Source organism: Narcine bancroftii, chromosome 3 (assembly GCF_036971445.1).
Source record: "Narcine bancroftii isolate sNarBan1 chromosome 3, sNarBan1.hap1, whole genome shotgun sequence".
NCBI lineage: Eukaryota > Metazoa > Chordata > Chondrichthyes > Torpediniformes > Narcinidae > Narcine > Narcine bancroftii.
Genome location: NC_091471.1, coordinates 113,292,051 through 113,318,956, shown reverse-complemented (window position 1 = coordinate 113,318,956; position 26,906 = coordinate 113,292,051). Strand labels below are relative to the sequence as shown.

Sequence of the window (26,906 nt, the reverse complement as noted above, 5' to 3'; positions counted from 1 at the left end):
TATGGGTAGCAGTAAGATGCAGAAAAGGAAGCCTCTCTCATTATCGATTGTGCAGAAGGTGGAGTTACTGCGGAAGCTTGATAGTGGCATATCTGTGCATTGTTTAACAAAAGATTATGGTGTGGGATTGTCCACCATATATGATTTGAGAAAACAGAAAGAATGATTGTTGAAGTTTTACAGTGAGAGCGATGGCCACAGACTGATGAATAAAAGGAAATCTTTGCCTAGGGGGAAAAAAGTAGATATTGACCGAGTGCTTATTGAGTGGGTGCGACAACAAAGAAGTGAATGCGTGCCACTGCCTGGTCTGCTTGTAATGAAACAAACCACAAAGAACTGAACCTTGAGGGTGAGTGTGAATATTCACATGGTTGGCTGCAAAAATTTAAGAAGGATCACAGGATAAAGTATCTTAAATCTGTGGTGAAAAAATTTCTGCAGATTATGCACTTGTTAATGCATGGAGAAATGTAACTGAAGCAACATTAAAACATGCTTGGCATAGACTTTGGCCATCAACAACGTTCGATGAAAATGAGCCTACAGGTGAAGACTTTGAAGGTTTTCGTGTCAGTAACGAGAGGAAGATGATTGTTAACCTCATTGCCTATACCAAAAGTGTTAGAGGCAGCTGACATCGAAGAAGTGCTGAACAATTGACAATGATGCACCCGTTGTGCATTCCTTAAGTGATGGGGAAATTGCTGAAATGGTGTTACATATTGATAAGCATGAGGAGAGTCATAATGAGGACAAAGACATTGTGCACACAGGTGAAAAAATGCCCATTGATGATATGGATAAAATGTGCGATCAGTTAATTGGTGGGATGGAACAACGTTCATTTATCAGTGAGCTTGAAGTTATGGCTGTTTATTCAACTAAAGAGAGACTGCTTAGACAGAAACCTCTTTTAATTAAACAGACAACACTGGAAGAAGTCTTTAAAAATAGTTTATTCTCACGTGATGTTTGAGCTGAAATGTGCGTTTACTGCATTTGCACTGTTTGAGATGTCTGCAGTGTCTGAGCCAATTTATTTTGAAGTTCTATTTTAAAATTTAAAAAAGCCCGCTAATGATTTTTATGGTCTTTATTTATCTAAATTAATTTCACACCCCATGCCCCCTGTTTTGTGCAATTTTGCGTAATTTGAAACATCAAATTTGATTAAAGGGACCACCATTTTAAAATGATTCCAAAATTCTGGAAGATTCTGAACAACAGCAGGTCCCAATGATTCCAGATTAAATGGTTAGGCACCAGTATCCCACATTGCTTTGCTAAGTATATACTATACAGTAATATGATGTTTGCACAACGTCCACATCGCATAACACTTATTTTCACAGAATGTGTCATGGACATTAAGCGGCGCATACCATATAATATAATATGAGAGTTTATCCCCATACAATTTACAGATACACTGAAATTTGTGCCAGGAAAGTTGCTCAGACTTGCTTACAATAGCCACTTTCAGGTCCATTCTCCTCCAAGAATGTGCCTGCAGAAGAGGATTCAGTCCTATGTAATGGTTGTTCAGGTAGCAGCGCTAAAAGTGCAGCACTGACCACCTGAAAGGGAGAGCTGCATGGGAGGCACCTCGGAGCACACTCCGGCTCCTGTCCCTTCGAGATGTCAGGGCTGGGGTGGCCAGTGCAGCCCTGACGTCCTGCACCGCCTGCTCCTGCCCTGACATCCCGTACTGGGGGGCAGGGGCTGCGGGGAGGGGAGCTGTCGTGCGCTCGCCAGCTGATTGTCATCCCCTTAGCAGTCGCTTTCAGGCAGCTGCATTCAGGTGCCTAGGAGGACTTCAGTGCTCCGGTGATTATCCCTCTCGGAGGAGGGCTGGAAAGTGCGCCTCCTGTTCTTTCAGGGGTAGAATATGTGGCTTTACATCAGGGTATTTTGGCCACCTGAAAGTGCCTAATAACTTTATGTTGGCTGCCTTATTTTTAACAGTGTTGTAACAGTATTATTACATTGTAACAGTATACTAATGTGAACAGGAGATCACTTGTGAAATTAAAACAAGAAAAGTATTTTCGAATTGGATGTAAAAGTAAAGAAGATGCCCATCATCAATGGTTTTGGGGAAAAAGCAGAAGGGCTCTTTAGATGGGTCTATCTTTGAGGAAGTGACAGGCACTTCTGAGAAGATCCATAAGAGCCAAGCAAAATTAATTTATACTGTCATCTTCCACAAGTCAGACTTGTGTAATTTATATATTTATATTTGGCATTTCAAAACAAGTTGAACTGTTTGGGCTATATTTGTGCAGAGAGATGGTTTTATTTATATTAATTTGAGTGACAATTTGTATAAGTTTAATCTTATGGCTGTGTCCAAAACTCTTGAAGGTTCTGTGTTGTGCTTTGTGACTGCATCCTTCATGCAAGAATGCATTACTCAATTAATTTGTGCATGATGTATCGTATAATAAAGTGCACTGAGCTTACATTGAGATGTATTGTTTTATTTCACTTCCCATACTTTATCAAGTGTAGAATAATCATTAATTCAAAAGTATTAATATGAATAATGTTAGAATAATTACAAATGCAATTTTTATCAATCTATTTTAGGTTTACTATCCAAACATCGTAAAAAGCTGAAAAAACCTTTGGATTTGTTCCATTTAATTCAGTTTTGATTTAACATTTATAATTTATCAATAGAAGAGAGACACATTATGCAGTAGTATTCAACACTGATGCATTCTCAATTCCATTTGAAAATTAGGGTATTCACCAAGTGAGGACTTGCATGAGTCCCATGGTGGAGACATCACACTGTGGAAACAACATATTGAAGAGACATTCACTAAGTCAGGTGAGGGTAGTTCACATTTGGGGATTATCAAAGCAAAGAGATTATCTGATTCTTTTTTAGGTACAACATTGGGATGGACTACTTTTGTTGTGATGTTGGAGGCCAACAGTCAAGTAGTCATGTGCAATTATTGGCATTAACCCATGGCATCCTATGCAATGATAGGGTAGTAAGAGAAGGTCCTCTGTGAAAGGAGACCAAATTGTTTCCCCAATATTGAGCAGAGGGCATGTAGGACACGCTTCAATTGGATGCCTCTCATAGGTGCTTCATTTACTTGGGTTGTGCTATTCATGTGGGCAAAAAGTGATTACATGAGTCATACTCAGGATTTTTTTTCTTTAACAGGTAGAAAAGTTGAGTCTTTCTGGCACTGAAGTTTCCTCAAAATGCTCATGTTTGACTGCTTGCCTGCCAAACAAGACCCAATGGAGCCAGCTTCAACGGTGAGCATGACTCTGAGGAGAAACATGAATCCTAAAATTAAAGTGTTTCAGATTAGCTATTATTTGCATTTTCAGACTCTGTGCTTCTTTAATACATGTGGAATAGCTATGATAATTTGGCCCTCCTTCAAACCACAGAAGATATTTGAAAACCCTTCTTCCTCTCTAACAATGGGTTTGAAAAGAATGCAATATTTTGATTGTGATCTATACGACAGTGAGTTTATCCAGTGAACTGCTGAAACATGCAGGAAAGAAAAAGCTCCCATCTTGATTGATAGATTATCCAATTTGATAATCTCAGTTCGCTGGTGAAAATACACATTCTTGAGCTTTGACCAAGGACAAATTCAAGTTGGTGTTTCTTCACAGCCTTATCCAAATTAGGCGGTTTGTACTGAGCTAGGATATATAATTTCACTATAAATATTTGCTTTTGCAAGTACACAAGAACATTTAGCCTCTTGTGCCTGCTCCACCATTCAATAAGATCAGGCTGATCATTCACCCAGTTCCATTTTCCTGCACTAACCCCACATCCCATGATTCCATCAATATTTAACATTCACACTGGGAGACTGAGCCTGGATGGCCCTCTTAGCTAAAGAATTTCAAAGATTCATTGCCCTTGGTATGAATAAAATAGCTTCACATTTCCATCCTGATTGGCTATCCTCTTATTTTGAGACTGCGATCCCATCCAAGAGAAACATCGGATCCACAACCATCCTGTCAATCTCCTGAAGACTCTTGTTATGTTTCAATGAGATCACCTATCATTCCTTTAAACTTGTTCAGTCCTTGTCTGGCATAGGGTGGCTGTTTGTATTTTATTTGAACACATTTTGGCCTTCACAAGAGATGCTAGCAAAATATGTGTCAGAAAAGGATGCTATTAGCAGGGCAATATTTGTTTTTTTAAAATGAAATAGTTCATTAAGATAATTTGGCCCCATTACACAAAAGTTTATTTGAGTTTATCATCAGTGTCGCCAACAAAATAACTATTAATTTTTAAATATTATAAAAAGAATGGGACCTGTTGCATCTTTTCAATTGCTTTGTAGAATTGATAGGAAGTCTACCGGGTCTATTGGGCTATTATTGAGGTAAATCTTCAACCAACTATGAGCGGCCTGGTTTACGTAGTGGCTAGCGCAATGCTGTTAGAGCACCAGTGACTGGGGTTTGAATCCGCCACAGTTTGTACATTCTCCCCATGTCTACATGATTTTCCTCCGAGTGCTCCAATTTCTTCCCACAGTTCAAAATGTACCAGGGTTGTAGGTTAATTGGGTGTAATTGAGCAGCATGGACTCTTTACCATGCTGTATATCTTATTTGGATGAAAAAGTAGGTGGGTAGATTAGTCAAGTCAAGTAAGTTTATTGTCATCTGATTGTACAAGTACAACCTGATGAAAAAGCATTCTCCGATCTTCAGTGCAAAACATGCAGACACACAACCACACATACAGACAAACAGTACATGTGCAAGTATTCTCTCTCTCTCTCACACACACACACACACACACACACACACACACACACACACACACACACACACACACACACACACACACACACACACACACAAATAAATATTGTCTCGTAAATATGAGAGTCTCGGATGGTTAGTGTGAGCAGATCCTTCGCTCGTTTAGCATTCTCATTGCTCTTGTGAAAAATCTGTTCCTCAGCCTGGAGGTGCTGGCTCTGATATTCCTGTATCTCTTCCCTGATGGGAGCAGCTGAAAGATTTATTTTAAATGTAGTCATACATACAGCATGGTAACAGGCCATTTTGGCCCACGAGTACATGCTGCCCAATTTACATCCAAATAACCTACAACCCCCCACCCGGTAGGTTTAGAATGGTGGGAGAAAACCAGAGCACCCAGGTAAAACCCATGCAGACACGGGGAAACGTAGAAACTCCTTACAGACAGTGTGGGATTCAAACCCTAGTCCCAATCACTGGCGCTGTGATTTAAATATACAATGATCTTATACTTAACATCGACCTCGGAAATAGAATCCTTCTAATCAGTGTAACTACAAGCTGTAAAGGCGTTGCGCTAACCGCCACACCAACCATGTGTGCAGGGTGGAAGGGGTCCTTAATGATTTTGCTCACTTTCTTCAGTCAACAATCCTGATAGATCACATTGATGAAGGGGAGGAAAACTCCAGTGATCCTCTCTGCCACTCTTATGGCGCTGTGAATTGACCTCCAATCCATTTCTCTCCAGCATCCGTAGCATACTGTGATGTAGCTGGCCAGGATGCTCTCAATAGAGCTCCTGTAGAAGCTTGACATTATTGTGGCTGGTACCCTTGCCTGCTTCAGTCTTCATAGGAAGTACAGTCATTGTTGGGCATTCCTGACAAGAGTAGAGATGTGTCTCCACTAGTTAAGTGAACTCCAAGGAACTTGGTGCTCTCCACTCTCTCCACTACAGAGTTGTTGATGTGTAGTAGAGTGTGGTCATTTACTGGTCCTCCTGAAGTCCACGATCATCTTCTTCATCTTGTCCACGTTGAGACTCAGGTTGTTACTCTCGCACCATTTCACAAGATTTTCCACCTCTTCTCTGTAGTGCAACTCATCATTGTTGCTAATGAGACCAACTACTTGATGACACTGTTGGAGTTCGATCTGGCAATGCAGTCTTGCGTCAGTAGAGTGAACAGGAGCAGGCTGAGCACATAGCCCTGAAATGGACCAGTGCTTAGTATTCTGCAATCTACCCAGACCGACTGTGGTCTTTCTGTTAGGAAGTCCAGGATCCAATTACGGAGAGGGGTGAGAGTTCCAGCGAGGACAGCTTCTTTACCAGCCTCTGAGGAATGATTGCATCAAACACCGAGCTGAAGTCAATGAACAGAAGCCTGGCGAATGAGGCATAATTCTCTAGGTGCACCAGGTCGGAGTGAAACGACAAGGTTATGGCATCGTCTGTGGAACGATTTCTTCTATAGGCAAATTGAAGTGGATTCAATAATTACTAAGTTTGCAGATGACACAAAGATTCGTGGAATTGTGGACAGTGTAGAAGGCTATTAAACAATACAACAGGACATGCATTAGTTATAGATATGGCCAGAGTAATGGCAGATGGAGTTTAATCCAGATAAATGTGAGGTGTTGTATTATTGGAGGTCAAGTGAAAGGGGAATCAATACCGTTACTAGCAGGATTTTCTTTTTGAATATTTTGTTTATAATTTTCCAAACTTGAACTCAGTTATTGTAGCGGCTGCTACTGCAGGAGAGGTTATGCTCAAAGAAGAGACCCACTCTACGGGAGTAAATTCAACACTGATTTATTGTTCTGGCAGCCCTGCTTATAAAGGGGTCAGAAGCCCATCTCTGACATCATCATGCCACTCGGCCAGCTATGTAGACTGCGGGCTCCCGGTATCAGATCGCCACTTCAGGCGTGGAGCGTTCGGCGGCTCCTACATGATCAACATTATCAATGTGAACAGTATCAGCATTGACTACAATTTACAATTATCAGCTTTATACATTTTCTGCAAAGTTAAAGCTCTTTTTGCCCCCCTGCCTCCCCACCCCTCACCTTCAACATTTAACACTTAACTAACCACAGATACACACAACATTCAAAACACTCATAAAAAAGGTATAAGATGCACATCAGGATTTTATGGGCTTATCACAATACAGCGGCCAGTGCTCAGACTGCTTTCTTCTCTTGACTTTCCCTGGTTGGGATGGGATAGAACCCCCATCCCCCCCCCCAACCAATTGAGGATAGACAGGGAAAGTAGGGTGGCAAGGTATAATGGTCCACACTATAATCGTGCTACTATGGAATTTAAGTATGGTTGCCAAATTTTTTAAAAAGTGTCATACATTTTTTCTTAAGTTGTAAATAATTTTCTCCAGCGGAACACAGCTTTGCATTTCTGTGTTCCAGCGAGTAAGGTTCAGGCAGGAGTTGGATTTTCAGGTAGCCACAGTGTACTTCCTGGCCATTGCCCTCTGTGGCAATGAATTCCACAGATTCACCACCCTCTGGGTCAAGAAATTCCTCCTCATCTCGGTCCTAAATGGTTTGTCTATTATCCTCAAACCATGGCCCCGGGTTCTGGATATTCCCATCATTGGAAACATCCCATCTGCATCCATCCTGTCCAGTCCTGCCAGAATTTTATATGTCTCTATGAGATCCCCTCTCAATCTTCTAAACTCCAGTGAGTACAATCCCAATTCGCGCAATCTTTCCTCATAAGTCATTCCTGCCATTCCAGGTATCAGCCTGGTGAATCGCCTCTGCACTCTGCACTCCCTCCATTGCTCAACATTGGGAACAATCTTCCTGCATCTAGGCTGTCAAATCCCTTAAGAATTTTGAACGTTTCTATTAAATGTCAAAAGCACCACAGTAATGATAAAGTTTCCAATTGAGTGCTCAAACACCTGTAGAAAAATATGTAATTTATTAAAAATTATATCTGGCTCTCTAATGACAATCCTTCCAATTAGACAATACGTGTAACAAAGGGGTAGGAATTATCCTCAGCTGCAAGCACCAAATATACTTTATAAAGCAGCAGTTGCAAATTGGAACAAAATTTCAAAAGTACCACACCCAGTTGCTGCATTGTTCATTTTTTCCAAGCAACTTAGGTCAAGTTTCTCCTCACCTGTGAATCTGGTATTTAAATTCATTTGTCTGGGATTAACTCGAAGCTTTTCAACACAGGAACTCCAGCTAAAAGAAAACTACCTTGTATGTAACATCTTAAAGTGGAGCATCAACCTGAAAACTTTCCCTCTGCTGATACTGCCATACCTACTGAGTCCCTCAGTAACTCATTTTGTTTTGTTCCAGATTTCAGTATCTGCTGTCCCTTGTGTTCCTATGAATGCAGGACTGCAACCTTCCAAGCTGCTTTGTTCTTGGATAACAATGGGAATGTCATTTGTCTGAAACACTAAAGTTTGCAAACGCTGTGATTTGTAGTAAAAACACACCAAAATGCTGGAGGAACTCAGCTGGTCTTCTCAGTGTCTGTTGGAGAGAAAGATATATTGCCGACATTTCAGGCCTAAGCCCTTCTTCAAGAAAGAAGGCAGGAGGAGGAAGTCTCAGAATTCAATCAGTGGGGAAGGAACCCATTTGTCTTCCATGCCTACTGAATGATCATACAAGAATTTTTTAGTGGTTTATCAAATTTATATTTTTGAAAATTTTCATCTTATTTTTGATCCTGGATAATTCCAATCCATCATTTGATTTACTTGAATTGAATTCCAAAGAAAAACCTCTCTCTGCTTGACCTTGATATTTTACATGTTATGTAAGTGCTTCACATTAGAGCAGTGGTTTTCAAACTGCCCCCCCAAACTCAGATTCCACCTTAAGTAATCCCTATGCCACGAGTGTTCTATAATTAGTAAGGGATTGCTTAAGGTGGAATGTGAGTTGAGGGGGGCAGTTTGAAAACCACTGCTTTAGAGGAACTAACCTCCAAATAGTAGTGTAGAGGTGAGGGAAGGCATTAAAAGAGAAATTAGAAAAGCGTGCAATAAGGGAACAGCTGTCATCATGGGAGACTTTAATTTGCATATAGATTGGACTAGCCAAATTAGTAAAAATACTGAGGAGGAGGAATTCCTTGAATGTTTACGGGATGGTTATCTAGACCAATATGTCGAGGAACCAACTCGGGAGCAGGCCATTTTAGATTGGGTATTATGCAATGATAAGGGGCTAATCAACAATCTTGTTGTGCGAGGCCCTTTGGGTAGGAGCAATCACAATATGATCGAATTCTCACTCGACATGGAGAGTGATGAAATTAAAACCGAGACTAAATTCCTGAATTTAAATAAAGGGAATTATGATGGTATGAGATGGGAGTTGAGTAAGATTGATTGGGTGGTGTTTATGGGGGAGTTGACTGTGGATAGACAATGGAAAGCATTCACAGATCTAATGGAGAAATTGCAAAAATCATTTATACCGGTTTGGCATAAAAATAAACCAAAAAAGGTGACTCAACCGTGGATAACAAGGGAAATTAGAGACAGCATTAGGTCCAAAGAGAGAGCATATCAATTGGCCAAAAAAAGTACCACAACCGAAGACTGGGAGCAGTTCAAGATGCACTAAAGGAGGACAAAGGGATTAATCAAGAGAGCAAAAATAAATTACGAAAGTAAACTTGCGGCAAATATAAAAACCGACTTCAAAAGCTTTTATAAATATGTCAAGAGGAAAAGATTGGTGAAATCCAGAGTAGGTCCTTTGCAATCGGAATCAGGGGAATATATAATGGGGAATAAGGAAATGGCAGACCAATTAAATTCTTACTTTAGTTCTGTTTTTACAAGAGAGGATACAAATAACCTTCCAAGGATGTTGGGAAACATAGAGACTAATGCAAGGGAGGAACTGAAAGAAATCAGTATCTCTAAGGACATGGTCTTGGGGAAATTGATGGGATTGAAGGCAGATAAGTCTCAAGGGCCTGATAATCTACATCCTAGGGTACTTAAGGAAGTGGCCATTCAGATAGCAGATGCTTTAAGAATTATTTTCCAGAACTCGATAAACTCAGGATCAGTACCCATGGATTAGAGGGTAGCTAATGTTACCCCACTATTTAAAAAGGGGGGTAGAGAAAAAGCGGGGAATTATAGGCCGGTGAGCCTTACATCAGTAGTGGGCAAAATGATGGAATCCATTATTAAGGATGTAATAGCGGAGCATATGACTAGCGGAGAAGGGATTGGACAGAGTCAACATGGATTTACAAAAGGTAAATCGTGCTTGACAAATCTATTGGAATTCTTTGAGATGGTGACAGGTAAAATAGATGGGGGAGAGCCAGTGGATGTGGTGTACCTGGACTTCCAAAAGGCCTTCGATAAGGTCCCGCATAAACGACTGGCTTACAAAATCAAGGCTCATGGGATTGGGGGCAAAGTATTGATGTGGATTGAGAACTGGCTGGCAGGTAGAAGACAGAGAGTTGGGATAAATGGCTCATTTTCTGAGTGGCAGGCGGTGACCAGTGGGGTACCACAGGGATCTGTACTGGGACCCCAGCTGTTCACAATTTACATTAATGATCTGGATGAGGGGATTGGATGTAATATCTCCAAATTTGCAGATGACACTAAGCTAGGAGGGGTTGTGTGCACAGAAGAGGGGGTCAGGAAGCTCCAGTGTGATTTGGATAAATTGAGGGACTGGGCAGATACATGGCAAATGCACTACAATGTGGATAAATGTGAGGTTATACTTTGGTAATACAAACCGGAGGGCAGATTACTATTTGAATGGCAATAGATTAAGAGATGGGGAAGTGCAGAGAGACCTAGGGGTACTTGTACACCAGTCTCTGAAGGCGAGCATGCAGGTACAGGAGGCGGTTAAAAAGGCAAATGGTATGTTGGCCTTCATATCAAGAGGGTTTGAGTATAGGAACAAGGATACCTTACTGCAGCTGTACAGGGCCTTGGTGAGACCGCACCTGGAGTATTGTGTGCAGTTTTGGTCACCTTATCTAAGGAAGGATGTTCTTGCAATGGAGGGAGTGCAGAGGCGATTCACCAGGCTGATACCTGGAATGGCAGGAATGACTTATGAGAAAAGATTGCGCAAATTGGGATTGTACTCGCTGGAGTTTAGAAGATTGAGAGGGGATCTCATAGAGACATATAAAATTCTGGCAGGACTGGACAGGATGGATGCAGATGGGATGTTTCCAATGATGGGAAAATCCAGAACCTGGGGCCATGATTTGAGGATAATAGGCAAACCATTTAGGACCGAGATGAGGAGGAATTTCTTTACCCAGAGGGTGGTGAATCTGTGGAATTCATTGCCACAGAGGGCAGTAGAGGCAGGTTCATTAAATATATTTAAGAGGGAATTAGATATATTTCTTCAGTATAAGGGTATTAAAGGTTACGGAGAGAAGGCGGGGACGGGGTTCTGAACTTTAAGATCAGCCATCTCGTTGAATGGCGGAGCAGGCTCGAAGGGTCGAATGACCTACTCCTGCTCCTATCTTCTATGTTTCTAACCCTTACAATAAAGAAGCATTAGCCCTTTATTGTAAACATTTACTCTGCACATCTCCTTTAAACTTCCTCTCCCCTTATCATAAATACATGAACTCTTGTGTGTGATGCCTTTACACTGGGGACAAGATTCTGACTGTTAATCCTATGAATGCCTCTCATGACTTTAATATGAAGTTCAATCAGCCTCCTACATTCCACAGCCCCTTTTAAATTGCAGCACCTGGATAGCCTTCCTGGGACCCGGGTGCAATTACTGGGGCAAAGGTGCTGGAAGCACCTTCCAAATCACAGGGGAATCTGCCCATTAAATTGCCAAACCAGCGTCCCCGCATTGACGCATCACGCATTCACCGATGTTCAGATGCTGGCTGCTTGGTGACGCATGAAAGTGCTGACGTCACTGGAATAAGTGGGTCGGCCATTTTTTGTTCAAATCACCTGTGGCCGTGACCTAGGTAACTTTAACTGGGTTCCTTCATTACCTCAGAGGTAAGTCAGTGACCTGATTGGGATCCAACGGGGTTGACCGGATCGGACCTGTTCTAACTGCTGTGTAACTGGGGTGCTAACTGGGCAAACCCCATTTCACACAGCAGTTTGAAAGGGTCTATTGAAATGCAAAACTGTCTCAGGTAAGTATTTCTCAGTGCTTCAACACTTCTGATAATATGATTGTGGACTCTGAAGGACACTGCTTTATCAGATCATTACCACAGTCATTAATCATTGTAACCTTAAAAGGTTTTATTAAGGCTTTATGTTCAACAAGAGTGTTTAGAACAAGGGAGGAGGCTGCTATTATTTTTAGAATGAAGCATTGCATGATTAAATTTGAGGGGCGGGGTGTGATAAAGGTAAAATAGTGAACAGATGGAATCTGGTAGTTGATTAGTAGAAATGTGAACACTTCTTGGCAGATTAAGAGAGAGGTCCTTTCATGCAGTGAAAGAAGCCTGACTGTAAAGGTGGAGATTCTCCACCCTTATGTCGGGAGACTTACCTCTATGAATGTGCTGTGGCCGGCTCCAAGGTGCTGAGGGCAATCCTTCTCAGGGAAGGATAATCGGCAGAGTGCTGCGCTCCGCCGCCTCACATAAATGTATGGCCGCTGCAAGTAGCTGGCTAGGGAGTGGGCTGATGATGTTGTGATGATGCCATCAGCCAGAGACCCATCTCCCCTCTCTCTCCTGCCCACACACCCCCCCCCTCTCTCTCCATGACCCCCTCAGGGCAGGGGTGGCCGGGAGGGGCCATCAGGTCAGGGGCCATCAGGCAGGGGGGGCCGGTGGGAGCCATCAGGGACTGTGACAGCCTCACCAGCCACTTTGGCCTTCGGGGCTGCTCATCAGCAGCTCAAAACCCCGCAGAGCAATGGCTGCCTTCCCTACCCATAATCCCCCATGCAGCTGGAACCGTTCTGGGAAACAGAGTGATTCCAGATGCCTGGGGGATTATGGGTAGGGAAGATTGCCATTGCTTTGCTACATATTTATGACAGACAGCGCCATGGCACCAGTTGCCTGGCTTCCATCAGCTCCAGAGGGCATTACAAGGTGCCGCTCAACATGAATGTGACACGAGAGCAGCCTTTTAGGGCTGTTCCATGCAAGGTGAGTTTATAGTTTTTCCTCTGTGCTTATAGCTGGCCTCCAGGCAGAGGCTTGTCATGAAAGGACTTAAGATTTGCACAAGTGCTGCTTTTTGCACTGAAACAGTATTAAATAGTGAAGTTTCAAATGGGAAAAAAAAATCAGATTTCTAATCAAAACTGGGAAATAACTAGCCTCAGCTTCATAATTCAGCAAAGCAGCTGAGCTCAGTAATGAATTGCATGGCCATTGTAAATTAAGAACAGAATAGGTTCCCTCACAGAGATTCAAAAATAGCGTTATATGTAAGCAGAAATGTGAATCAGATTGGATTGGTCAGCACACGATAAAGAATGTTTTCTGTCCCATCTCATGGAAGATATTTTTTGTTAAATTCAATACCTACCATTAATTTTACATTTCTGTTATTGGCTTATATGTCTCTTCACATTTGTGAATCTTAGCAGATATCAAAGGTAAATGCTCCATTAAATTTGGTAATCCACCAATTAGTAATCCACTGCGCCAAACAACTAGCTGGAGTGTACACCGACATTTCAACCTCTCAATGCTGCAGTCAGAGGTTCCCACCTGCTTCAAAAGGGCATCAATCTTCATCTGCCAAAGAAGAGTAGAGTGATCTCCCTCAATGACGATCACCCAGTAGTATTAACATCTACTGTGATGAAATGCTTTGAGAGGCTGATCATGGCCAGAATTAACACATTCCTAAGCAAAGGTCTGGAGCCCATGCAATTTGCCAATCATCTCAACAAATCCATCACTGGTTCACCACTGAGCTCTAGGTCATCTCGAAAACAGCAACTCATTTATACAGCTGCTCTTCATCCACCACAGCTCAGCCTTCAACACCATTATTCCCTCAGTGCTAGTCAAGAAGCTCCAAACCTTGGGCCTCTGTACTCCCCTCTGCAACTGGATTCTTGACTTTCTCATCAGAAGACCACTGTCAGTACAAATTGGAAGCAATGTCTCCTCCTCACTGACTATCAACACTCTTGTTGAACAGGTGCACCTCAAGGATGCGTGTTTAGCCCACTGCTCTACTCACTGCGTACTGTGTGGCCAGGCACAATTCCAAGGTCATCTACAAGTTTGCCGATGAGACCACAGTTGTCAGCAGAATCACAAATGGCAAAGAGGAAATGTTCAGGAAGGAAGTAGATCAGCTTGTTGATTGGTGCCATGCCAACAACCTTGCACTCAACATCAGCAAAACCAAGGAGATGATTATGAACTTCAGGAGGAAGTCAAGAGAACATGATCCCATCCTCATCGAGTAGTGGAGATGGTTAGGAACTTCAATAACTCTGAGGATCTGTCCATGTCGATGCAATCACAAAGAAGGCTCACCAGCAGCTATACTTTAAGGGTTGTCTGAGGAGGTTTGGTATGTCACCAAAGACTCTCAAAAACTTCTACAGGTTTACCATGGAGAGCCCTCTAGCTGCTGTCTAGTACGAAGGTACCAACGCTCAAGACAAGAAAAAAATCCGGAGGATTGTTAATGGCCTTCAACATCACGGGCACCAGACTTCTCTCCATCAAGAATATCTACAAGAGCCAGTGTCTTAAGAAAGCAGCCTCTATCCTCAAGGACCCCCACCACCCTGGCCATGCCCTCTTCACAATGTCCACCATGTTACATCAGGAAAAGGTACAGGAGCCTTAAGATGAGTACTCAGCGACACAAGGACAGCTTTTTCCCCACTGACATCAGATTCCTAAATGATCAATGAACCAAAGACACTGCCCTACTTTGACTTTTCGTGCACTATTTTTATTTATTTTTGAAAGGTGATTTATCATGAATATTTGCACTGTGGTACTGCCACAAAACAACAAATTTTATGACTTGTTAATGACAATAAATTCTGATTCTGAATTAGTACTTTAATGTTTCCAAAGTAATTTCTCAGTCATTGGGACAAGAAAATACGTGGAACAGAGCAGAAATAATATGATGTATAAAATTCTGCAAATAATCAAATATATCCATCAGTTCTACTTTTTGCTTCACTCAAAAACAGGTTTTTCTTGTGTGATTAACTACACAAATTCCATTTTTTTAAATGTGTTACAAGTGAAGGAGTGTTTGAGATAACCTACTGCAAAAACACTGTGTTGGCCATTTCCCACATTGGGAAATTTATTTAGTTATGGTTCACCTTCCTCTAGTGGTTTCAAGTGTAACTTCTAATTTCATATATGAAAGCTTTCTCCCCATTTTGCTTTCACACCAAATTCATTGCAGGACATTTCTACAGACCCTATGATTTCCAAAAATACTTTTTCATACAATGAGCAGTCCAGTATGAAGTAAGCTATTGGCAGTATGTGAGAAAATATTGTTCATAGCAGTATTCGCCCAAATATAGACATAATTATGTTTTTACACAACTATAATAAGCAGTTGTTGAATGAAGAGTATTTACCTTTAACTCAGGAAGAATCAGATCAGATCAGATGCTATTTATTCTCATGTAATAAAACAGAAATGTAATATTACACAAAATTGCCTTTATTCTGCCACTCCAACTTCCACATTTTTAACTCTTTCATCCATATTGTCCAAAGTAACTTGCATTTTATTCATGATTGCAAAATTATTTTTAATCTCTTTATTAAAATTCTCCTCTTGATTCTCTCAACAAGTCTGCATTAGAGTATTCAACTTCTTCTGGTTTCTTGTTTTTTTTTACCTTTAGTAGAAACTTTAACTTTTCCTTGTATAACTTCTCATTCCTCTTCATCTTCACCTTCTTTACTGTCCTCTCCGATTTCCTGCTGTAGAGGCCTGTATCTGCTGCCACTAACAAGGACATTAGCTACTCCAGCTGCCTCCGGGGCCTGTTTGAATCCACGCATGTGCAACTTCTGGCACATATGTGGTAAATTTTCTTCTTTGACATCATATCCCCATTCCGGTGGCAGAGATACACCTGCGGACATCCCATGGGGGAGGTGACTTACTTGGGAGGCAATTCGCACTACAGCTATGGGCTTCATTTGGACACGAGGCCTCTGATGGCCATCTTCTTGCTCCAGTCCTTGGACTCCAGATGGTTCAGTGAGAGGCTTCTTTCTTTTCCGTGATATATTTAAAATTATCTTATGCAGTTCTGATTTATTTCAGTTGGTCTATCATACTGTACTTAAAGAGTACTTTCTTAACTCATTTCCCGGGAGGGTTAGGCTCCTACATCCTGACTCTACTGTATCTCGTGATGTTCCCCCCTTTCCTTGCTTTTCTTTCTTTTTTTCTCTTTTCCATTCATGTCTTTTTTTCCTTCTCTTTGGATTTCTAGGGTGGGAGAGTGGAGGACTTAAACATCACGAAGTGTATAATGGATTTATATTTTTTCTATTTGTATCTTTTCAATTTTGTAACTGACTTCATGTATGAACAAAAGTTTTAAATAAAATATTTTTAAAAAGTCAAGAACCTGAGCACCAAACAGGTGATAGCAGCCCACTTATGGCATCTCACTTACAACCTTCACTTACTCCTCCACCAACACATGGTGGCAGCAGTTTGCACCATCGACGGATGCACTGCAGTGACTTACCTATGCTCCTGAGACGGCACCTTCCAAACGCATGACTTCTAACAGCCAAAAGGACAAGGGCAGCAAAAGCATGAGAGCATCACCACCCCACTCCCCACTTCCCAGGCTACACACTATCCTGACTTCGAGTTCGAAATCCTTTGCTGTTGTTGGCTCAAGATCTTTGGAACTTCCTCTGCAAGAGTATTCTGGGGAAACCCACATCTCAAGGACAGCAGTAGCAACAGCCCATCATTAAGCTTCTGCATTTCAGATCACAACATCGTCATTTGCAAGATCGATCCTTTACAACTTATGGATGGTAGTTTCAGTTTTCAGCAGATAACCACGAAGAGGTGTTCGAAGAGATGCTGAGACCAAGTAGAGCAACAAACCTTATGGCAAAACTGAGATAATTGAAATCCCATGGGCTGGGAAATGAATATCTACTCATACATACTGCAAATTAATGACAATGCCATCAAAAATGTTAAACATTTGATCCTGGAGTGTATTTCACAATAGTTCATCATTGTGAAATCCAGGTATTATACAATTCCACTTCTTCACAAATGATCAGAATGACTAAGGTTTGGATAAGAGAGAGGACATGATTTCCATTATTGCTGTGGGCTTTGTGATCTTTGGATAAAAAGTGGGTTCATCTATGATTTTCTCTTCGGTTGAGCTACTTGGTTCTCAGATGAGGAGTAGCTCTTGAATGTTATAAGAGGAGACTATAAACATCTAATGAAGGTGCAGGCAGAAACTTCTAAGAATCAGGATTTATTGTCATGTCATGAACAAGTCATGAAATTTGGTCCAAACATTCATATTATAACCATCTTACAACATTACTATAAAAAAAAGTAAAAATAATAGGGCACAAAAAGTAAGGCCGTGTCTATGGTTCATTGATTATTTTGGAATCTGATGGCAGTGGGGAAGAAGCTGTTCTTGTGCCACTTAGTCCACGTCTTTAGGCTTTTTCCCCGATGGTAGCAGAGTGAAGAGGGTGTGGCCTGGGTAATGGGGGTCTTTGAAGATAGAGACTGCTTTTTTAAGACACCGCCTCATGTAGATGTCCTCGATGGAGTAAAGTCTGGTGCCTCTGATGTCGCAGGCCGAACAAACAACCCTCTGGACTTTATTCTTGTCCTGAGAGTTGGTGCCTCCATACCAGGCAGTGATGCAACTAGCCAGAATGCTCTCCACGGAACATGAGTAGAATTTACGAGACATACCGAATCTCCTCAAACACCTCACAAAGTATAGCCGCTGGAAAACCTTCTTTGTGATTGTATCAACATGGAAGCTCCAGGCCAGATCCTCAGAGATGTTGATACCCAAGAATTTGAAGTTCTTGACCCTCTCCACTACTGAGCCCTCATTGAGAACTGGGTCATGTTCCACTGACTTCCTCCTGAAGTCCACAATCATCTCCTTGGTTTTGCTGATGTTAAGCACTAGGTTGTTCTCATTATACCACTCAACAAGCTGTTCTATCTCCCTCCAGGACGCTTCCTCATTGCTGTTTGTGATTCCGCCAACAATTGTGATGTCATCAGCAAACTTGTAGATGGCATTGGAATTGTGCTTGGCCTCGCAGTCATGGGTATATAACAAGTAGAGCAGTGGACTAAGCATGCATCCTTGGGGTGTGCCTGTGTTGATAATCAGTGAGGAGGAGACTGTCTGTGGTCTTCCAATGAGAAAGTCAGGGATCCAGTTGCAGAGTAGGGTACAGAGGCCTAGAATTTGTACCTTCTTGACCAGCACTGAGAGAATAATGGTATTGAAGGCAGCCATATGTATGAATTGCTGTTGTTGAGGTGATTCGTTGCTGAGAGGAGAGCCAGCGATATTGCATCTGCTGTGGAGTGATTGCAATGATAGCTGAATTCTTAACATTGAATGGTTAAATTTTTAATAATTGATTTCAGTCTTGTCCATTGTCTATTAATTCACATATAGGCAATAAGTGTTATAAATAGGGTGGATGGAGTTTTTCCAGCTCACTGATTTTATATAGTTTGGTTGCAACAACTTTAAAGATTTTCACAACAGTTAAGATGTGGTCTCAAAGTATTTATATGGTTAATTAATACAAAATGTAAGATGCTGTTCCATTTTGGATGTTCTGTCTTTTTGGCCAACAGACTTTTCTTATACACCACAAACCACTATGCACTCAAGATGCATAAACTTAATTGGTCCGCAAGCTTTTCCCTTGAACTTCCACCTTAATTCAGGAGGAAATGTACTGGACAATCTGGAAAAATTGTCAGCCTCCAGCCTACTGAGAAAGTTCTCAATTGGCCTTTGATGAGCATAAGCTCTAATTATGTGTGAGAACCAGTGTGGTGGAATGGATGAAGCTGGAGACAGGAATTGTCTTCACATTATGTTAATACAGCCTTCCAATTGAGTCATTTCAAACATGTTGATTTGGGTTTTGCCACAGCTAATTATTTTCCATTCTTCTCTTGCAGCCATTCCAACAAGGGTACATGGCCCGATTAAAACATGATATTAAAACAGAGAACAAACACAGCATCATTTACTCCCTGCACCCTGGCTCCCACACTGGACTTTTTCAATCACCTGAGGGCCATGGAGGTCAAATCGAGCCAGTAGATCTTTCACTGAACAAGAGACATTCTCCACGTATGTCAAGTTCCCCTTCGTCACCATACTCATTGACTGTGCTGTCTTCCACATCTCCAACAATGAATCTATCTCACTCAAGCTCACCTAGTAAAAGGTCACCTCAGCCTCCAATCAGCATGCCATTAAACAACCCCACCATGCTTACAAGCCACCTCTTATCCCGTTCGACCATCCCAGGCTCAGGATTGTACCCAGTGATTCACCCAGTGGTGGTACAGCCTGTCGTATACACTCAGCCTATAATGGTTCCAAGTATGTTAAAGGATGAAATGAGGAATAAACAACATGGTGAGTGCACATAGTGTGAATACAAGGAACTATTTGACCATTCTGGTATACAGGACAAAGGTCTCTTGTCTTTTCCCTGTGTTCGTGTGTGAAGTACTGATTACATTGATGTCATCGTCTTTATTTAAAATTCATAACTTGGTTAAAGCTTGTGAGTATCAAAGTATAGTCATCTCAGATCACGAGTATTAAAAAACAATGGCGGCATAATACCCTATTATTTAATAATAGAGTTTTTGACTTTTTTAGAGAAACAAATTCAATTTTTCTTTGATGTCAACCAACCCCAGATGTTTCAAATTTAGCAATATGAAAGCCTACCTACATGGCCAAATCATTTCTTATACAGCCAATAAAAACAAAAGGGCTAGCGAAGAAAAATTAGATTTGATCAATCAGATTTAAGCAAATTGATTTAAACCTTGCCCAAAATAGAGACTTGGAGCTATTCAGAAAAGAACTGAACTAAAATCTAAATTTGACCTTCTTTCTGTACACCCAATTGAACAACGGCTTTTAAGAACTAAGGACCAATTTTACATTTATGGAGAGAAGTCCTGTAAACTGTTGGCTAACCAAATGAAAGCCATGTCGGCTAGTAGGCAAATTAATAAGATACATCTCTCTGATGGTACTACTGCTAATGCTAAATCCAAAATAAATAATATTTTTAAAGATTTCTACACTAATTTATATTCCTCTGAATTTAATAACAAGCACAATTTAATGAATGAATTTTAAACCATTTAAATATACTGATAATTTCTCAGGAAAATAAAGAATGTGTCGAAGCTCCAATTTACAAGAATTCAAGTAAAGCTCCAGGGCCGGACGATTATCCAGTTAAATTTTATAAAACTTTTTCTAAACAACTAGTCCCACATCTAAACTTGGTATTAAACAACTCTTTCCGAGAAGGAAAATTACATAGATTGAAGATCTGGAATCAATTCAGAATTTTTTTCAGATTTACTGTATTTTTAGTTACAAGTCCTATAATATCTAATTATTTATTTCAGCCAGCTATTTTAGATGCTGTTTTTCAAGAATCGAATTTTTTAGGTATTAATAGTTTTAAAGATACAACAACATTTTATATCTCTTCAACAACTGGGGATGATACTTAACCTATCAAATACACATTATTTCAGATACTATCAAATTCGACATTTTGTTCGCTCTAAGCTTTTAACATTTTCTACTCTTCCTGACCCAAATTTTATCGATGAATGCTTCGAGTTACAATTTGCTCATAAAAGCATGATATCTGTTTTATACTATAAACTATTGAATATGAATGCAATTTCTTTAAGTGGAATTAAAACTGAATGGGTTCTGTTAACCTTTCTCAGAAGAATGGACTTCAGTTTTGGGCCTGATTTACGATTCATTATTGTGCGCTAGGCATAGTCTTATTCAGTTCAAAGTGGTACATCGTGTACATTTCTCGAACTTGCTCGAATTTATTCTGACATTAGATCACTTTGTGACAAATGTAAAATATTCGATGCCACTTTGCTACATATGTTTTGAACTTGCCCTAATTTGCAAAAATATTGGACTGACATTTTTAGAACTTTTTCAACCATATTTTGAATCACTTTAGATCCAGGTCCAGTAATTGCATTATTTGGTTTTTGTAAAAATATAAATGTTATTTTATCTTCTAACCATAAACAGGTTATAACATACTCCACTTTATTAGCAAGAAGAGCAATTCTGTTAAAATAGTAAGATGAGTTCCCTCCTACACATAATCATTGGTTATTAGATACTATTTGTAGCGGCCTGTGTACAAAGATGGGGACCGGCCTACAAAATGGCCAACGAACATGGAGACCGCGCAGACCTGGAGTGACACTGACTGTCACCCCAGGCAACCTCCCGCATGGCAGGAAGACAGGGAACTGTTTACCTTTCTCAGAAGAATGGACTTCAATTTTGGGCCTGATTTACGATTCATTATTGTGCGCTAGGCATAGTCTTATTCAATTCAAAGTGGTATATCGTGTACATTTCTCGAACTTGCTCGAATTTATTCTGACATTAGATCACTTTGAGACAAATGTAAAATATTCGATGCCACTTTGTTACATATATTTTGAACTTGCCCTAATTTGCAAATTAGTGTAGAAATGCCAGCTAATCCCAGGCCAGCGGTCCGATATCACGGGGCCCTGACGTCAGCACCTGGGTCCCACATAAACGTGATGGCCGGTGCAATAAACCAGTCTCGACTTCAAGGCTTTGGTGTGCATTTCATTCTTATCCATGACTGTGTAGCACAACCACTATATTGGTGACCTCAACAGGCCCAACCATCAGTTGGACCCCAAGTTGATGGACCAGGCGGAGCTAGCAACCATATACACGGTCTCACTAAGGCTCCCAACATTTTGGGTGTCACAGATGCACGTGTGATTGGAGCAGGTCGAGGCTCAGTTCCAGTTTCAAAATATCATCAACAATGACACCTGCTACTTGTAGATCGTGAGCGTTCTCAATCAAGACACGGCGGCAAGGGTCATGAACTTCTTATGGCAGTCTCTGGAGCAAGACAAATACACAGCCCTCAAGAGCTGTTAACCCACACTTTTAGGCTCTCCCGGCGTGTATGGACGTATTGGGGGACAGTATCCTGTCCACCCTAATGAGCGAGATGCTCACTTTGACCAAAGGCCTCAAGCCTTGCCTGCTCGTCGAGCAGATCTTTCTGGAGTAGCTGCCCAAGGATATCTGACACTTGCTCACAGTGAGGACTTCAGCAATCTCCAGAGGGTTATGGCTTGGGTGGATATGCTCTAGAGAGCAAAGAAGGATACCAGTGCTGTCATAGACCACACCAGCACACACCACGAATAGGCACCTGTGAGATCAAGACGTCAGAGAGGCAAGTTAATATCCCAGGACAATTCTGATACTATCAACAACGATGGGGTGTGGATGCCCATTGATCCAACTCTGTGGGTTTCCTGGAAATGCCCTGGCTGTTGATGGCTGCAGTGGTTTGGCCCTGTGATAGCCTTCTCTATGTCTGGGACTCCTCGTCAGGCAGGCATTTCCTGATCAACACCGGCAGTGAAATAAGCGTCCTGCTCACCTGCAGAGCTTGACAACTGCAATGGCAAGCAGGGCCCAGCACTAAGGGCAGCTAACAGCTCCTCCATCAGGACTTTTGGTACCTACACCATCACCCTTCAGTTTGGCACAGCCGCTTTATATGGACTTTTACTCTCGCAGCAGTAGCGCATCTGCTCCTCGGGGATGACTTCCTTCGTGTCCACTGCCTGTTCGTAGACTTCAAGGGATGACACTTGGTGCAGGCCAAAACTTTTCAAACTCTACCTCTGGGGGAAGCCAAACTATCTGCCCCCCACCTTGACTCAATAACATTTTCAGATAACAAGTTTGCCTACATCCTGGCGGAGTTCCCCTCAATACTGGTGCCAGTTCTCCACAGCCGAGCCAAAGTATGGGGTAAAGCACAATATTCTGAATGAGGGCCCCCTGCTTCACGCCAGGGCATGCCGACTCCCTCCCAAAAAGCTCAGCCTCGCGATGGAGGAATTTAAGAAAATGGAGGAACTAGAGATTATGCGGTGCTCCGACAGTCCCTGGACCTCCCCACATGGTGCCAAAAACAATGGGGTGGGCAGGGGGTGGAGGCCATGTGGCGACTACCGCCACCTCACCAAGGCCACCACGCCCAACAGATATCTTGTGCCCCACATCCAAGAGTTCGCCGCCAACTTGCATGGGGCTCGGGTGTTTTCCTAGGTGGACCTTATCTGGGGGTACCACCAAATCCCAGTTCACCCTCAGGATGTCCCCAAGATTGCAATTAAAACCCCCTTTGGCCTGTTCAAATTCCTCCACATGCACTTCAGTCTGAAAAACACGGCACAAACTTTCCAACAGCTGATAGACGCAGTGGGCCAGGACCTCCCATTTGCATTCATCTATTTGGACAGTATCCACATCACCAGCTGCAGCTGCAAAGACCACGGTGCCCACCGGAGACAACTGAGCACTCGGTTGAGTGAATTCAGGCTGATGACTAACCCCAATAAGTTGATTTCAGCCTGGATACTATTTATTTCCTGGACACAGAATAATCCAACACAGGGCAACACCACCCCCCCCCAAAAAAAAAGTTTGAGGCAATCTGGCACTTCACCAAACCACAATGCTACAGGAATTTGCCAGTGTGATAATACTGACAGCAGCCGACATCATTATTCCCCCTCTTCACGTTGATGGCAGGCGTCAAAGGACATTACCTGGGGCTATGAGTCTTCAAGGGCGTTCCAAAATGCCAAGACATGCTGGCCAATACCACCCTCCTGGTCCACCCCTGACCAGAGGCACCTACCGCTCTGACAGTCGACACCTCCAGCACAGCGGTAGAAGGTGTACTGGAACAGCTCATTGAGGGCCAGTGGCAACCCGTGGTCTTTTTCAGCAGGCATCTCCGCACCCCCCCCCCCCCGAGCTTAAAATACAGTGCTTTCAACTGAGAGCTATTGGCGCTGTACCTGGTGGTAAGACATTTCATTTCTATTTCTTTTTGGAAGGATAGCAATTCAAGGTCTTCACCTTCCCTAAGGTATCAGAACCATGGTTGGCCCGACAACAGAGACACTTGTCTACGAGTCCCAATTTGCCATGGGCATACAGCACATCATGGGAAAAAGCAATGTGGTAACTGATGCTCTGTCATGCCCCGCGATCAAGTCAGTCTCTGGACCCTTGTCGCGCAACAACCCCCACCACACAACAAGCCAAAACATAACATCCCCAGGGACTTAAAGACTTGTCAGTATGTGTTTGTTCAAAGGGGTGCACACCAGCCGCCCCTCAGTGACCCTTCTTGAGGCCCTACAGGGTCATCAGGGAGAATGGTTCCACTTTTGTCCCCACCATCGACAGTAAGGAGGAGACAGACCTTTACCATCGACCGCCTGAAGCTGGCATATCTGGACTGTAACCAGCTAGTCTCCACTCCTCCCCCGCCATGCAGGGGCAGACCACCCAAGTCAACGAACAATGGCCTAATTGCCGGTTCTTAGGGTGAGATTGTGTAGCAGCCCGTGCACGGGGATGCACACTGGCCCACAAAATGGCTGACAAACACAGTGACTGCACGGACCTGGGGGTGACACTGGCCATCGTCCCAGATTACCTCCCACATGGCAGGAAGACAGGGAACTATAGCGGGAATGCCGGCCAATCCCAGGCCGGTGCTCCGATGACGCGTGGCTCTCATGTCAGCGCCTGGGGCCCATATAAATGTGACAGCCAGTGCGATAAACCAGTCTCGACTTCAAGGCTTTGGTGTGCATGTTGATCTTCTTCACCGCGACCGCTGCATTATGTCCTTTTTAAATCTGGAGAAAATTCAGCATAATGTCACGAAAATCAAGATATCTTTTGATAAAACTTGGGGCTCATTTATAGCTCACTTCCATAATTTGACTAATTAGGTGCGATGGTGAATGTTGCTGGACGTGCTTGTTTGGATCCTCTGAGGCCACTTGTTCAGATTTATCATTACTTACAATATGAATATGAATTTTAATCTTGATTACTGTGGGTTTTAATTTTTTTTAATTTTCTTTTTTTTCTTACTTACCTCTTACAATATTATAGGATTTAAAATTACTACTGCACCATATATTATTTGTAAATCTGAAAAGGTTTCATTGCAGTTGATTTACTGCTTTTTTGTTTATTTTTCTGATTTAAAATCTCAATAAAAATAATTTTAAAAGAAATAAATAAATCTTTTTTCATGTCTTCAGTATATTCCAAAGAACTACCCCTTGCCCCTTGCACCAACTCCCCGCACCCACCCCACCCCCACCCCCTCCACCCAAAACACAAAAATTCCGAATGAACTTTGACAACCATCTAAGTATTGATACCTGACTGGCAACTATGAAAGCTGTCAAAAATGTGACATCTGGAAATATTCCAAAACTGTGAAAAATATAATCAATGTTTTATGGGTTTTTAAGGTGGAAATTTTTTAATTGAAATAAACTCAAATAACTAAAAAACTCTAAAAAATATTGCCAGTCCATTATAGCCATCCTCAAATGAAAACCTTATCTTCATTGATTTTGAGCCCATCATTATAGCTCATTCCATAAATCACCAGAAAAACTGGGCAACAAATTCTGCACCTCCACATTCAGAATCAGAAATTATTGTCATGAACAAGTTCATGAAATTGGGTGTTTTGTGGCAGCATCATAGAGCAAACATTCATATTACAACCATCTTACAACATTACTATAAAAATACTAGTGCACGAAAAGTAAGGTAGTCTCTTTGGTTCATTGCTCAATCAGGAATCTGATGGCAATGGGGAAAAAGCTGTTCTTGTGCCACTGAGGGCTCATCTTTAGGCTCCTGTGCCTTTTTCTCAATGGTAGCAGTGAAGAGGGGATGGCCTGGGTGTTGGGGGACTTTGAGGATAGAGGCTCCTTTTTTAAGACACCATCTCATGTAGATGTCCTGGAGGGAGTGAAGTCTGGTGCCTCTGATGTTGCAGGCTGAGTTAACGACTGTCTGGAGTTTATTCTTGTCCTGAGAGTTGGTGCCTCCATACCAAGTGGTGATGCAACCAGCAAGAATGCTCTCCATGGTACACCTGTAGAGGTTTATGAGTATCTTCAGTGACATATCAAACCTGGCCAGTCAGCACTGGAATCCCAAACTCACTGTCACACGCAGGAAAATGTTGGCACTTCCATATGCAGCTGCCAACATTTTACATCAATGTTAACTCCTTGGTATGGTAAGAAAAATCTGATCTGTGTTTCACTTTGCTTGGTGTTTTCTCATGTTTACATTTCTGTTCCCTTGATAGGTCTTCCTATGCAATGTGCGATCTCTAGCCCCCAACATCTCTCCCGGCCACAGCATCAGCAGTTTTGTAACCATTCAAGAGGAGGTAAACAAGAATAACTTGCATGACCAGAAAGTGCCCTGCCCCACATTAGTGAAACAGCTTAGTGCTAAACATTACAGTACAAAGGTTTCATGACTAGTTTTCCCAAAAGCAACATTTTATTCCCAAGCTTTTTTTTTGTCAACCAAGTCCAAATTCTCAATAACCTGAGGTGCAAGTCCACATCCTGCTACTTATTTTAACTTAATGCATTGGTCTACCAATTGGCAGGTTTCTTTCAACATTTGTTGTGCTTCAATGCGAGAACTGTTTTTGTAAATAAACATCACAGAGACTGATGACATAGTTTAATCAGTTGCACCATCTTATTCCAGCTGCCTCGTTTCAACAGCCTGGTAGATGTCCTACAGTTGGCAATACTTCACTTTCTTTCCTGGCAATATTAACTCCTCGCTGGCATTCGCCTCCAGGCATTGCCTGTGATAGCCTACTTTTTTCCTGTCAGGTTTGACAGTGAGTAGCA

General features: G+C 42.0%; 1 protein-coding gene across 14 annotated transcripts in view; it reads left to right on the top strand.

Annotated features, from left to right (window-relative positions):
* Positions 1–26,906, top strand: part of LOC138757496 (Krueppel-like factor 3) — a 120,194-nt gene that overhangs the window by 78,411 nt on the left and 14,877 nt on the right. For 5 of the 14 annotated variants that reach the window (XM_069924955.1, XM_069924942.1, XM_069924944.1 and 2 more), the window contains 3 exons: positions 3,192–3,285; positions 19,002–19,467; positions 26,342–26,425. In XM_069924955.1, coding sequence (XP_069781056.1) covers positions 3,229–3,285; positions 19,002–19,467; positions 26,342–26,425 — 607 coding nt within the window. In that variant the 5' untranslated portion in view covers positions 3,192–3,228. Of the gene's footprint in view, positions 1–3,187; positions 3,286–19,001; positions 19,468–26,341; positions 26,426–26,906 lie in introns of all 14 variants that reach the window. The other 9 variants (XM_069924945.1, XM_069924947.1, XM_069924949.1 and 6 more) reach the window with 2 other exon arrangements.